This window comes from Neofelis nebulosa, chromosome 1 (genome assembly GCF_028018385.1).
Source record: "Neofelis nebulosa isolate mNeoNeb1 chromosome 1, mNeoNeb1.pri, whole genome shotgun sequence".
In the NCBI taxonomy this organism is placed as follows: Eukaryota; Metazoa; Chordata; class Mammalia; order Carnivora; family Felidae; genus Neofelis; species Neofelis nebulosa.
This window is the reverse complement of record NC_080782.1, coordinates 67700903-67717015: the sequence shown is the minus strand read 5'-3', so window position 1 is coordinate 67717015 and position 16113 is coordinate 67700903. Positions and strand designations below refer to the sequence as shown.

The 16113-nt window shown below is 35.5% G+C and overlaps 1 protein-coding gene across 11 annotated transcripts in view; it reads left to right on the top strand.

Moving 5' to 3' along the window:
• Nucleotides 1–16113, top strand: part of APC (APC regulator of WNT signaling pathway) — a 150433-nt gene that overhangs the window by 106901 nt on the left and 27419 nt on the right. For 10 of the 11 annotated variants that reach the window (XM_058725011.1, XM_058724996.1, XM_058724972.1 and 7 more), the window contains 2 exons: nucleotides 2043–2126; nucleotides 11023–11127. In XM_058725011.1, coding sequence (XP_058580994.1) covers nucleotides 2043–2126; nucleotides 11023–11127 — 189 coding nt within the window. The remainder of the gene's footprint in view (nucleotides 1–2042; nucleotides 2127–11022; nucleotides 11128–16113) is intronic. The other variant, XM_058724989.1, reaches the window with a different exon arrangement.

Here is a 16113-nt window from a genome sequence, read left to right as displayed (position 1 = left end):
CACAATTACAATAGAGTATGAGCATACTTATAGTGTTATGAGGGAAAGGAGGAGAGGGAGGGAAGGAAGGATTTGGTTTTGGGAGGGTTTTTTTGTTTGGTGAGCACAATTTTGAGTTTTTCTGTGGTTATTTATCATAACATTAAATAATAGCAGCAATAAATGTTTTTACTGTGTAGTAAAATCATAAGGATACTGTATTTAAAACTAGATCAGTGTAAGTTTTATAGTATAGATAGCTAAAGCTATTTTAGTACTTTTATTATTTATCTGTTGGGATATGCATGCTCAGGAATCTTTTACTGATAGGGCACACACACACAAAAAAAAGTTTAGAAATGACTCCATCTAGCTTCTAACACATTTTTCGCCCATTAAAATAATTACCCGTAATTTTTCATGCCTCAATATTAGGATGTCACTATAGAATTATTTCAGAAGATGATACAACATTGATAGTACTTGTTTCTTTCTTTTTTTTTTCTTTTTAATACACTTTCCTTATCAAGGGTGACAAACCAAAACAAAAGCCTGAACATGTAAAAACCAACGGTGCTAGAAATACAAACTCAGTTCATTTAAACTCAAGCTCATCCAGACCCTGGTCGCAATCCCTAGTGAGGTACATGTGAGCACCAAGTCAGGGAGAGGGGGACAGGAGTGATGCCAAGAGAAAGAATGGGAAGGGGACTCCCATAGGCCCCTAGGGATCACCCTCACAGTGGTACCTCCACCTTCCCAGTGACAGTGAAGACATACTAGGCCCTAATCTTTTGACCCTCACCCCAGCCCTGGCCAGGCCTTCGAATGCCAATCCCAAATGGTTCTACCCTCCCTTGCTCCAGCCTCACTTCCACCCTCACTTCTACCCTCACTCTTCTCCACACTCTTCCCTGTGATTAGTAGCAGGTTAGGATACTGTGTGAGCCACAGTGAGTCTGGGGGCCAGGAGAGGCAGAGTGGAGACGGGTGAAGAGAGGAGATGAAGAGCTGTCCAAGGATCCCTCTCCTCATGGGATCCCAGACCGTGCAATCAGCAATTCTTTTGCATCCACTCAGATCTGAGAAGGTGCACTGTGGGCATAAGCAGCTATCCTGGAGACCTGCTGTAAGTCGGAAAAAAGGGATGGGCTCGCTGGCCAGCATTTGGTGGGGCTGGCTGGTTTGAGATGGCAACGGCAGCAGTTTCTTCAGTGGGTCAGGCTGCAGCTCAGCACAGCCAAGCGGGTGCTGGGCAGTACTTTTTTCTAAAACCTATGTGTTTGTTGTCATGAAGGTAATTAAAAATCATTTCACTTTGCAAGGTTTTCATATACAAGTGATTTGGTTTTTCTCGCTTCCACTTGTGTTCATAAAAATTAAAGCAAAATTTAGCTTTTTGTAAAAAGCACTTTTCCCACATTGTTTCAATTCCATGTCGTTTGATCTATAGTAAATTCTTTGTGTTCATTTACTGGTCTTAATGGGAAAGCACAAAGCTTCTAACATTGTGATCCTAGTGTTGGGAATAAAAATAATGTTTAGCTGCAGAAGGTATTTGGGAAAACTATATCTGAAAGGTACATCTGACTTATAATAGGAATAACTCTGGGAAAGGTTAGTCCTACTGTTTAAACCCTAATATTTATAAAAACAAATCAGATGTTCTTTCCCTTAACACATACACCATGCTTTCTTTAAATCTGTTACATTATACTAGCATCTGGATAAATATAAAGATCAAACTCAGGTGTAATTTTGTCTTTGGACTATTTTTTGAGAATAACTTAAATATGAATTTTTATACCACATGTGCCATGCAATTTGATACATGACTTTATGTGTACAATTTTCCTAAATAAATCTATCATGTAAAGTTAGATGTATTAAAAAATTGAACTGCCCCATATGTCATCAGTGTGTGACTATGTACACATTATCTAACTTCTTATGGAAGAGTGATGTAGCATATCCCTGAGCTACTAAATGATAGCCATAGTATGACTATTTACACTAATGTTTTTAATAAAATTAGATCTAATTTGGTCACTTTTTTATTTTAGCGAAGAGTAACCAGAATTCAACAAATAGAGAAGGACATACTTCGTATACGACAGCTTTTACAGTCCCAAGCCACAGAAGCAGAGGTTGGTAAATTGTTTCTTTTTCATTTACAGATACAAAAATAGATAATTATTCTAAGAAAAGAAAATATGTATAATTAATGTGACATTGAAATATAGATGTTCTTCTAGAGAATGGAGACACTTCATAAGTTTTTTTCATGAAATTAAATGAATTATCAAAAACCTTAACTATGTTGATCTTTTAATAACTCCTATGCAATTAAAATTTATCAAGCCATAAATACAGATACCTTACTTCAGTTATCAAATTACATATAATCAGATAACTAACTTAATTTGGCTCTTATCAACTAGTAAATAAGCTATAACTTATATGTAATTCATGATTAAAATTCATCATACAAAGTTATTTATGCTTGCTCCACAATCCTCATTAAAATGACACTAAAAGGATGAAATTAAAAAGGCAGAGACAAGGGAGGTAACATCATAAAATTTGGGGAACTGAAAAGCAGGTAAATAAATGCACTGTTATAGCATATGGCAGTGAATTAACCCCTAAGTCAGCAGTAGAAAGTCATGAAGCAACTCATTTTATACTGTGGAGTTCCCAAACAGTTACCTCTGGATGTGAAGATTTAAAAAAGTGACTAAAATTTTAGAGGATGGTTGAAAATGGTTAAGAAGCAGGTGGCACCTCTAGATCCTGTCTTCAACTCTCAGTAGCTGGGTGAGTTCTTTCTAATCCCAGCAAAAGATGAAGGACTTATTCTAGAAAGAAGAAAGGATCTTCAGATAGGAGTAAGCCCAGTGTAACTGAAATTACATGCTAAAAACTGAATTGAGTGAAAATTTACCTGCTGAATGCTGAAACCCTCACTGAATCCAGGCTTATAATACAGACAAGGTGCTAGAAGCAACTTCTTTAAGAAATGTGATTAACCCAAGAAAACAGACCTAAATGTACTGACATTGGAGGATTCCCCAATAAAACGACCCAGCTGGACCACCCAAAAAAATAGCTGTAGTTGCCAGTCTTTATCCCTCATCTATAGAGCTTCACTTAACCTTTTCATAGGTAGCCCATTCCGAAGTAGGGATGGACTATGCAGAAAGAAGAACACTTTAAAACATAAAACGAACATTAATATTCTCAGATAAATGATAATGCATCCATAGTGCAAAGAAACCATGGTACACAAAAGGAATATTCAAAGAATTCAGGAAAGAGTTCTTAGGAATTAAAATTGTGGTAGCAGAAATGAAAACTCAGAGTAGAAGATAAAGTTTCCGGAAAATAGAACAGAAAGATATGAGATGAAAAACAGAAAAGATGAGAAAATCAGAGAATCATTCCTGGAGGGTTCAATATTCAAATAAAGAGGAGTTCCAGAAAGAGAATGGAGGAGCTAGAGGGAGCAAATGATCACAGAAGTAAATTAAAATATCCCAGAACTGGGGGGCATAGTTTTCCAAATAAAATGGTCTCTCCAATATCTAACACCACAGATGAAAATAATCCCACAGCAGGCACATCATGGTGCCATTTCATCTCACTAGAAATAAAAAGAAAGTCCTAACTAAAACATTCTGGAGAAAGGAAAACAACTTCACACATACAAACAAAAATATAAATGTCTTTAGATACATAAACAGCAACACTAGAAGTTGGGACGTAGAATACCAACTTCTTTTTTTTTTTTTTTTCTTTTAATTTATTTAATTTTTTTTTTTTTAATTTTTTTTTTTCAACGTTTTTTATTTTATTTTTGGGACAGAGAGAGACAGAGCATGAACGGGGAGGGGCAGAGAGAGAGGGAGACACAGAATCGGAAACAGGCTCCAGGCTCCGGGCCATCAGCCCAGAGCCTGACGCGGGGCTCGAACTCACGGACCGCGAGATCGTGACCTGGCTGAAGTCGGACGCTTAACCGATTGCGCCACCCAGGCGCCCGAATACCAACTTCTTAAAACTTCTGAAAGAAAATTATTTCCAGCTATGTTCTAATACCTGTTCCCTGACATACTGGGTGGCCTATAATTCTACTCAGTTCTGAAACTACCCAGAGTGTAGACCCCATATTTAAGGGTAAAGTCATTCCCAAGACTACCATCACTTCAGACACCAATTGCAAGTGTCAGGCATCCCCAAGCAAACTGCACTTTACTTTGCTCACCTTGCTGTAAATCCTACTCTAAGTGGGGATGTTCCAGTACAATTCACTTCTGACAGTAACTACCTAGAGTTAACATAACACATACAGGTTAATGGTAGAGTCCTTCACAAAAATAACCCCACTTCACATGCCAAGCTACCCATACTTCTGCCCAACTGGCTACAAAATTGGGGCTTCCCACACCTGCCTAGGTTCAGTAATTCACTGGAATGACTCAGAACTCATTGGAAATACTACACATACAATTACAGTTTTATTTTAGAGCATTCAGATCAGGAACAGCCGAATGAGGAGACTTACAGGGCAAGATGTGGGGAAAGTGAAGGATAAAGAATGCAGAGCGTCCGTGCTCTCATAGAGTCTGGATACATCATTCCCCCACACATCAGTATGTTCATCAGCCAGGAGGCTCCACTGAGCTTCAGTGTCCACAGTTTTATTGGGGTTTCATTATGTAGACATGCTTGATTACATAGGTGACTATATGATTGACCTCAGTTTCTAGTCCCCCTCTTCCTCCTCCCTGGAGACTTGTCTGACCCAAAGTTCCAATCTTCTAGTGACCTGTTTCTTTATGCCTGACTCTTAGTATCATAGGAACTTAGGCTGCAGTACATCTGAATTTGAAATATGTAGAAACATGTTTGCTAAATAGGCAGTTTAAGTACAAGTACAATTAAGTCCTACTCCTAAAAGCAGTTTTAACTTGGCTGTCCTAAGCCAATGAAAACCAAATAATATATGTATAATATAAGGAATAAGTTGTCCATTTTGCAGTGTTGACTCTTAAAGACTAGAAAAAAAAATGGTGTCTCTGCTTTTTCAGTTTCACTAGTATTGTTACATGGTAGTATTCTGGTTGTTATAACCTCTTTGACTTTACGGTGTAGTTTATCTTTTTTTTTTCCTTGATTACACTTATTACACTCTATTTTTAAAATTATTTTTAAAGAGGCAGCCTTTTGTTTTCATTGAGCAACACTGCATTTTATATTTTCTCTTCTGACATTTTCTGCTTTGAGTTTCCACTGCCAAGTTTCTCACTTCTTTAGTTACATTTTTTTTCTTCCATCTTTTTTTTTTTTTTTTTTTTTTTTTTTTTTTTTAAATTTTTTTTTTTTCCAACGTTTTTTATTTATTTTTGGGACAGAGAGAGACAGACAGAGCATGAACGGGGGAGGTGCAGAGAGAGGGAGACACAGAATCGGAAACAGGCTCCAGGCTCCGAGCCATCAGCCCAGAGCCCGACGCGGGGCTCGAACTCACGGACTGCGAGATCGTGACCTGGCTGAAGTCGGACGCTTAACCGACTGCGCCACCCAGGCGCCCCTCTTCCATCTTTTTATATTCTGATTATTACTGTTTGTCTGCATCTAACAAGTTCTTTTATATTTTGAAATCAATATTCACATTTGTTTTTTTAGTTGATTGAATTTTTTATTTGTATGAAATAGCTCTCCTTATTACATTTAATGCTCTTCACCTTAAATTTCATTGTTTGCTATTAATATTACTACACTAGCTTTTTGTTATCATTTTCCCACTATAACATATTCCCTCCCTGTATTTCCAAAATTTCCAACTTTCTGGCTTCTGGAAAGCCCTAAAAAATTGTCATTTGTTAATTGCAATCCTTATTTTTCAGCATTAGTATAAGTTTATTGCAGGTTGGGGACTTGTTCATGTTGTTTGGATTTGTTCAAAACTTTTTATTCATATCATTGGATTTGGGTACAACTGTCTACCATTGTGATCCAGTCTCTCTTGCTTTCTTTTGTTATGAAAATGATTATGTCAGTCATAGCCTACAGTGGTTACATTTTAGTCTACTAGTTCAGTGAATGTACATTAAAGGAAGGTGCCATCTCACATTTAAGAAAGGACCAAAATCTTTTTTTAAATTTTGCTTTTTGAAGTTTTTTTTATTCCATTGTCATTGTTTTGCTAATATAGATAAGTGGGAGAAGCTGGAAAATGGAGAAAACCAGGGTTTGGACACTCCTAAATTAGTTCATATTCCGTGTATACAGGGAAAGAGAAGATTTCTGTCAAATAATTTCTCTACAATGAAGCATATTTCTTACAGCACTGTCTTTGTCCTACCTGCTGACAACTCTGATTTAGGGTTTAAATGCTGTACATAATTCAAGTGATGTAATTATTGCACATGATTCAAATCTCAAAAGTTACAAAAAGATATGTGAGACAGCCAGTGCTACCACTTTCTTGTTTATCTTTTCAGTTGGGTTATTTACTGACAAGCAAATACGTTTGGGGAGATCAAAAAGATAGGAGCTGTGAGAATTTTAGCATGGTTGTAAAAAATCTCTAGATAGCCAGTGAGAAATATTTATTAAAATCCTATGCAAAGTACTTTTACAACTCATTAATAGGGAGATAGCTCAATTTTAAAATGGGCAAAAGATTTGAATAGACATTTCACCAGAAAATATACAGGAATGGCTGATAAACATGAAAATAAGCTTACCATCATTAGTCATTAGGGAAGTGCAGATCAAAACTAGAGTGATATCCCACCTTACCCCATTAGGATGGCTATAATCATAAAGACGGTAATACACATTGGCAAGGATGTGGATAAATACAAGCCATCATACATTGCTGTTGAGAATGTAAAATAGTATAACCACTTGAAAACAGTTTGGCAGTTGCTTAAAATATTAAACATAAAGTCACCATGTGACCCAGCAATTCCACTTCTAGGTATACCCGTCCAAGAAAGTGAAAACATGTGGCCACAGAAAGACTTTAACTTGAATGTTTATAGCAGTATTACTCATAATAGCCCCAGAGTAGAAACAGTGCAAATGTATATCAACTGGTGAATAAATAAACACAATGTGTATATCCTTACAATGGAGTACTGTTTGGCTGTAAAAAGGAGTAAATTGGTGATACATACTATAACATGGATCAACATCAAAAACATTATACTGAGTAAAAGAAACCAGACATGTAAGCCCATATATTTCACTTATAAAAAATGTCTAGAAAAGGCAAATTTATAAAGACAGAAAGTGGGTAAGCCAGAGACATGAATGGGAATGAGGATTGGCTGTAAGTGAGCACAAGGAATCTTATTAGAATGGTGAGAATGTTCTAAAGCTGGATTATGGTGATGCTTGGTAAGCTTACAGAAAAATTGTTTAAAATGGGTGTATGTTGTGGTATATAAATACCTCAACAATTTTTTTTTAATTTCTTCAGCCCTTAGGGTAGACAACTTTGAGGAAGTTGTCCAGCAATGCTGGAAATGAGATCTCTAGTTAGATTGTTCTTTTTTTTGTTTGTTTAAGTTTGTTTATTTTGAGAGAGAGTGAGCACAAGCGGGGCAAGGGCAGAGGAAGAGGGAGAGAGAATCCCAAGCAGTCTCTACAATGTCATCATGGAGCCTGATGTGGGACTCAAACCCACGAACTGTGAGACCATGACCTAAGCCGAAACTAAGAGGGGGATGCTTAACCCCCTGAGCCATCCAGGCACCCCAGGATTATTCTTTCATAAGAATCAGCAATAGTTTCTTTACCTTCAGTGTTAGCAGTATCTTTGGACAGTGATAAAGAGTGAAGGCAGGCCTGTAGCCTAGGATCAGTAAAAGAATAAAGGGAAGTAAATAACAAATAAGGAAAGAAGAAAAAGGAAAGAAAATAAAGATAGTAAGTGTTAAATATTAGTTTAGGACCCGGAGTCAGACTTGTGATCCCCACTCTGGCTCTGCCATTTACTAAGTATGTGACCTAAAGCCAGATACTTTTATTATCTGTTTCTCAGTTTCTTTATCTGTATAGTGGAGATAATAATAATACCTATGTCACAGAGCTGGTATGAGGATTAAATGAATCAATAGATGCCAAGTGATTAGTGCATAGTAAACATTAGCCTTTTTTTTTAACTTTATCATATTCATCATCCTCACCATCATCAAATGGGCCTGGTAATCCTTCAGGACTACTGTGTTTCTGTGGATCTCCATTCTTCTCTTGGAAATGACTTATCTCCCTCCCTTTAATAATTCCACCTCCTCCTTCCTAGAGAAATCAGAACTGCCTGCCCTTCCTATCAGGAAGCATTCTACCTTCCTTCTTGTGCTTTAGATTTTCAACTCCTGCCTTTTCAGGGACTTCTTACTCTTACTTCTTTTCTCACATTTATCTTCTTCTTCAGTGGTACCTTTGCATTGACATTTAACCATCCTCAAGTCAAGACTCAAGTCTTCATAATATAAAATGAACCTTCCTCAATTCTGCCTTTCCCTGCAGCTGTCTTCCTTCATCTGTCCCCTTCTCTCCCTCATTGTCTTTTCCCACTTCCCCACTCTAAAGGTGTTTCTAGACTCCAAGTCTGTATTTTCTTCCCACCATCCACTCTTAAAATACACCAATCTAGTCTCTACTCCCAAATGGATCATCAGCGACTTCTGTATTATTAATTAAATTGGTATTTTCAATCTTAATCTTGACCTTTTCTACATTATTTAACACTTCCTGTTTCTTGAAATATTCTTCTCTTGGCATCTATGACAACTGTTTTTTGGTGTTTTCCTACCTCTTTGGCTTTTATAGGCTCATGTTCTTTTATCTGGACATTACTTATAGGCATTCCTTAAATCTTCTTTTTGGTCTGTATTAGCTCTCCCTTAGACCATCTCATTAATGCTTAGAGCTTCACTTACCTTCTATACACTGTTGGCTCTCAAATTCATTTTCTAGCCCTGAGTTCCAGACTCCTAAATCTGTCTGCCTACTCTGAATCTCCACTAAGATGTCTCAGAGATACTTTAAATCCAATATATCCAAAACATAATTAATGATCTTCTCCTAAGTCCTTCTTACCATGCCTCTACCCCCTCCAAAAAACCCTCACGCCCTTACTATTACCTTCTCTGCACATGACACCATTATTATTCAGTTGTGTAAGCTAAGGAACAAAGGAATTATTCTTGACACCACATCTCTTCCTTTACTCCATATCCAATCATATCAAGTTCTTCAGATTTACCTCTCTGTCTCTACTTCTTTTATCTTTACCACTGCTTGCCTAGTGTCAGGTACCATCATCTCACACTTACATTGATATATTAGCCTCCAAACTGGTCTCTATGTTTCCTATCTACTTAGGCCATTTAAATTTAAAATTAAAATTTTACCTTAAAAGATCAATTTATACTAACTTTTCCCATTAATAATCTAGTATTGGTTATGTGAGGGCAGGAGTGACATATGAGAATTATACTAAAATTCAACAAAGTAAGATTTATTGTTTTTACCTTTTTTTTGTTCTGTTCTCTGCACATGATTTTTTGATGTACTAGAACAAACCATGCCCCCTCCTGCTCTAGGTCCGTGATCTTTTTATCTAAAACCTTCCTCTAACCCTGTCCCTTTTCCCAGAATTCCTGTTTATTTTTTAGGTCTCAGTTCTAACAGTACTTTCCTAAGAGGACTCTTTCCCAAACTCAGGCCTTGTGATATCCCTCTGCTATACATTCTCACAGCACTTTGTACTCTTTATTTCAGTGTGCTTGTCAAAGTTTTAACTTTATTGTTAGCTCTCTCATTATTTGATAGTATCCCTGATGAGACAATAAGCTTGAGCACATAGAGCAATGTCTGGTTTTGCCAGCCCTGTAGTCTCCAGCACCTAGTACAAGTAACAGAGCAGATGCTCAATAATTACTTTTGCATTGACATCTTTAATTATGTTAGTATAAACTCTTTGTGTTTTTAGTGGTTTTTGGTTTATTTTATCTCTCAATTGACTTTGTGTATGTCTCTACTTCTGTTGAATTTGTTGAATTTTCTAGTGTGATTTTCAGATGATACAATTCTTTTTCTGAATTATTGGGGCTTCCTCATTCTTGCCTACATATAACTCATGCTGGCTTATTGATGGAAATACTGCATGTAAAGTAACTTTTCAGTCAAAATTTAAATGGTTTAGGAAAGCTTGGTATGTAAAGAAATTTTAGTGGAAGCCATTTTGTAATTTAATTATCACTATTAAATATGCCAAGTTTTTTAAAGGGTGATTTTTATTTTAGAGTATCATTTTCCTAGAGCAAGCAAGCACATTTGTAATTGTTGCTATGAAAAATAATGGAAAAATTATTTTACTTATTTGATTCTGCAGTGGTATTTTTACAGAGTGACTGCTGTGTACTGGATATAATCTATCCTGAAATGACTGCTTTTACTGGATATAATCTGTCATTTTCATTTCATATAACAGATGGTGGTTACATTAAAAAAGGTTTTTGGTTTTATTCATATCAGATTCTAAGAGCTTGTTGATTTCATCTGACTTTTATTAGCAGAGGATGTATATATATTCTGTGTATAAATATACCTATACGGAAGGTATTTGTAAGCTTAGGTAATAGTTTAACTGTTATATTTGCAGCTACATTGAATGCCAGAACCATGTGACCTTGTGGAAGAGACACTTATTTATTCTAGTGGGGTTATATCCCTGATAGTGATGCGAGCACAGCTGGTGGAGGATGGTGTTTCTGTGAGTCTCAGAAAATCCTTTGTCTTGTGCGGCTCTAATGCTCAAGGGACACACTTCACTTTCCTCCTGCTGAAATAGTCGACTGCCAACCATGCTGGAGGTTATGAAGTATAAAGTGCAGTTCTTTGCTTTTGTAAACCTATATAATTGATACATTCAGAGCTTTAATACAGGACAGGAAAAAAAACTGTGGGCTAAGAAAGCATACACCATTTTTGCATGTAATGATATTAACTCCATATTAACAGAGGTCATCTCAGAGCAAGCATGAAGCCGGCTCACATGAAGCTGAGCGGCAGAATGAAGGTCAAGGAGTGGCAGAAATCAACATGGCAACTCCTGGTAGTGGTCAGGTAAAGAAATTTATTGGTTTTCTTTTTAGTTAACTATTTAAATATTTCTAAAGGAATATGGGGTGAGATAGTCCTCAGAATGATCTGTAAATCTTACTGATTTCCTTAATCCTGAATGGATATCTCCAGAAGAATTTAGTGCCAAAATGCTATATCATTTTTCTTTATTACATCTAACAATAACGTTTCAAAATTTCTAATTTAGAGCTATATTTTATACCTCTAAATTCTGTATTTCTGTTTTAGTCTGAAATGATTAGCATGAGTAGAGGGGTTTTTTTGAAAAATAAATGCTAAGCTGCATTTTGCTTATATATATGATTTGACCTAGTTGTTATTGCTTGCATTGAACAGATTTGCTCTTTCTCTAAGGCATTCTTTGAAAGGGATTATTTGCAAAGACATTTTTATGTTTTTAAAAATGATCATAAGGACTTTGTTATAATTCTTTTTTTCTTTTGTACTTTAACATTACATAAATCTGAAATCAAAATTTTATAATTGAAAAAAATGATACTAATGCTCATAAAAAGTAAAGAGACCTAGCCTAGTCATGTTTAACCATTATCACATCATTGCTAGCAAAATTGTGGAAGTCAACTTGATTTTTTTTTTTTTTTTAATGTAAAACGGTTGTCTTGTTATCCTGCCATTAGTTTTCTATTAGAGTTTTACTGGAATGCATCCTCATATGACAGAATTTTCCTTGGGGTGTTACGTATTCTCCACATTTTTTTCAATGAATATTTTTTTGTTGTAAATGAGTGATTTTTTAAAATAGAATTTCACTAAGTTTTTAAAGATAATTTCCCTACTCATGATGTAAAATACTCCTTTAGTGTCTCTGGTTGTTTTTGATGATACTATATTTTTAAAAAAGAAATGTATTAAAATTTAAAGCTTAAAATGTCTCATAATTATGTAAATTTATTTTACTGAGTTAAAAAAAGAGATACTTCATTTTTAGTATTACTAATTACCATTATACTGGGGGAAAACTTCAGCTATAAATGGTAAACTGGGGCAAAAGAAATTATATTTAACACATTTGAGTTATTCTTTATATTTTGGGAATTATTCGGGAAGTTTATATTTTCCTCCACATATCTAGAAAGAAGAAAATTTTTATGTTCTTGACAGAAAAAAATTGTTTGCCTCGGATTAGACCACCTATTAATGCTTTGGATCATGTTCCAGTTATTACGTATTTTAAAGTCTCATTTATCAATAAGTTGTCTATCCCATTTAAAATCTAATAACTGAGGGGTGCCTGGGTGGCTCAGTTGGTTAAGCATCTGACTCTTGATTTCAGCTCAGGTCATGATCTCACAGTTCATGAGTTCAAGAACCGATTTGGGTTCTGTGGTGACAGCTCGGAGCCTGCCTGTGATTTTCTCTCTCCCTCTCTCTCCGCTCCTTCCCAGCTTATGAGCATGCACTCTCTTGCTCTTTCTCAACATAAATAAACTTTAAAAATAATAATAATTGGATCCTTACCACACTTTATATCAGAATTAATTCTAAGTAGATTAGATTTCATGTCAAAAATAAAAATTAAAAATATAAAAAGATTAGAAAATATATACATATAAAGATTAGAAAAATGTGGGTAGAATGATTATAATCATGAGGGAAATCATGAGGTGGGAAAACGGAAAAAATCAGTAGCTTTCACATAAAAACATAAAACTCAAGTATACCATAAAATTATGGCATGGTTACAAGACAAAAATTAAGATCTCATTATTTACAATTATTTATAACAAGAAAAAGTTACATTTCAAAATACATAAAGAGTATAAATTAATTAAAGATCATTAAAACATGAACAAATGACATGACATGAACAGGAGCTAAAAAGAAAAATAAAATGACTTTTAAACATATGGAAAGGTCATCAGTTTCATAGTAATGATATATAAATATCAACTATAGCCAAAATAAGATTTTTTTTTTTGGATGCCATTGGGTAGACAAAGATCATTAACACTCAGTGTTGATAATGGTAAGTTTATAGGCATTCTCATGTGTGAAATGGAACAACCTTTCTGAAAAGCAGTTTTGTAAATAAGCATCTAAATTTCTAGCTGTACCTGCCTTGTGGGTCATCATTGCAATATCTAACATTTTATGCTATGAGGTACTCAGTCAAGAGTGTTCAGACATGTTTGAAGAGATTCATCATATTATTTATAATAACAAAAATTAGAAATAAATGTATATTAATCAATAGGTAACTGAGTAAATTATCATTTGACTGAGATAAGTGGTTAAATGGCTCTGGAGTCAGCAGTCCCGGGATTAATCCCATTCCTCCGCTAACTAGCTGAGAGACTGATCTTGAACAAGTGTAAACTCTGAGCTTCAGTGTTTCCTCTAGCAAAATAAGATGATATCGTTGTGAGAACTAAATGCAATATGTACTTAATACAGTTCTTGATGGATATAGACACTCATTAGACATAATAGCTTATTGTTGTTAATAACTAATAATTATGATTTTTTAAGTAAAATTATGTGCCAGATGTTATAGTAGACTCTGGAGAGATCGAATTGAAGAGGACAAACAGTCCCAGGCCTCATAGAACCTACGTGGTACATGAAACATCCATACAAATGTTAGAAACAATAAATTAGATCTCTGTTTATATAGAGATCTTCTATTTCAGCCTTGCCTTTTCTAGTATATTTTTCATATTATAATCAGAGTGATCCTTCCAAAATACCTGCTTATATTGCTTATTTATTTAAACCTTTCAGTGGCTACCCACTGCCCAAAGAATAAAATCCAAATTCTTTGTTGCCTGCTTTTTCAACATTATCGCTATATGCCCCCATTTCTCTACACTCCCTCAACTTCAGCTTCTTCGGGTCCTTGAGTATGTCCAGTCCTTCCACTCTCTGCCTGGAACACTCCTCTGTTTCAGTTCACCAATATGTGTTCTACTCATCCTTCCCCTCAGTTTAAATGGCAGGCACTCTTCCAGGACATTTTCCTTGCTCCTGCCTCCCTAGAACTGATTAAGTGCTCTATCAGGTACTCTCTATTTCTGTTCTCACCGAATTTAGCACAATTTATTATAGGTTTAATTGTCTTCCTTTTTAAAATCCTTTAAGCTGAACTATATTGCCATTGCTCACCATTGTAACCGAACAAACTAACATAGTACTTGATAGACAGTAAATGTTTAAATGCTTACTGAGTTTGGGGCACCTGGATGGCACAGTTGGTTAAGCATCCAACTTTGGCTCAGGTCATGATCTCATGGTTCATGGGTTTGAGCCCCGCGTCGGGCTCTGTGCTGACAGCTTGGAGCTTGCTTCAGATTCTGTGTGTCTCTCTGTCTGCCCCTCTCCTGTTCGTGCTCTGTGTCTCAAAAATAAATAAACATTAAAAAAAATTAATGTTTACCGAGTATTAATACATGCTATTAATTTAGAAAAATAATTTTAATATTTTTTCTTAAAATAAGTAATCTTCCATACTGTACATATGTATATGTGTGTACATGCATAGAAAAATGAAGGAATATTCAAAATGTTACCAATGATATCTCTAGTGTTGGGATTATGTTGTTTTTACTTTCATATTTACATTTTTATGTATTGTGTGAATTTTTTGTGATGAAATTGAGATCTGTTAAAAACATTGAATCGGTGGCAAGTATTCATTCTTCAAACGGTGAATTTTGATATTGCCATAGATTCTGTGGTAAATATGATAAGACATTTGTTTGGCAATATTAGCCATAGACTCTGCCACCAAATCGGTGTTTCTGTGGCACTAATATTGCTAATGTCATCTATTTGGTTACTTTTAGTCACTGTTTAAAACAATACTACAGCTACTCCAAATCCTGATGTAGCTGAGTGATCTATATCTGTGGGACTGTGACTCAATTAACCAAGATTCCTTTAACTATCTTAATAGGATCTATATACATGACAACCTCTTGGGATTTCTTTTTTTGTTTTATTATTTGCTCCAGAAATAAAAACCATTGACAATAATTGAATATGAAAATCAGATCTCTGACTCTCTCAGGATCAAAGTAGCATGATGCAGCAAAGCTCCTATCCTTGCGGACTTATCCCTATCACTGTGTGAAGTACATTGTACACCCTCTCTCACCGGTTTCTGGCCCACATCCTTTCTGCCAGAATGATCTTTACAAAGATTTAATCACCTCATTATAAAACCCTTTATTGGCTTCCTTGGTTCTTAGAATAAGATAACCCTTTATTAGGACCTGTATAATCTAGCTCTTATCAAACTTGTCAGCTTTACGTCACACTTTGCTCTTACCACTTCAGCCACACTGGCCTGTTAGTAGCTCATATTTATTGGGCTTCCTTTTCCTGGGCATCCTGTGCACAATCTATGCCCCTTCCATATAGTGCTCTTCTCATCCCATTTTACTCCATTAACATCAGTCCACGTGTCTTCGTGTTTAAGCATGGCTTTCCCAAGAGGCTTGAACATACAAATCCCATTGTTATAGGCTAGGCCATCCTAGGACGTTCTTATTCTTTGAAGAAGACTACATTTGCAGTTTACATTTATTTGTGTGATTATTTTATTAGTATTGATTTCCCCCACTAGACTAAACTCCAGAAGGGCAAAGATTTTATCTAGTTTTGTCCATTTTCATATCCTAACAGTCCCTGGTAAATAGTAGATAACAGTAAATATATGTTAATTGGAAGGAAGATCTGGCATCCCTTCTAGAAATAGTGTTTCTTGATCTGTGATTAATCTCCCCTGGAAGTTAAATGGAAAGACGAAGTTAGAAGTAAATTATACAGGTCAGATCCCTGCTTGCTTAGTATATAACTGTATGTGTAATTCATTTATGAATTTGTTCTTAGCTTTTCTATTTAAAGTTTAGAACCAGATCTCTAGTGAGAGCCAGTAAGTAGTGATGAAGATCAGCCAAGACTGAGAAAGAAATGAAATGATAGGAGAACACTTTGCTGCTAATAAGC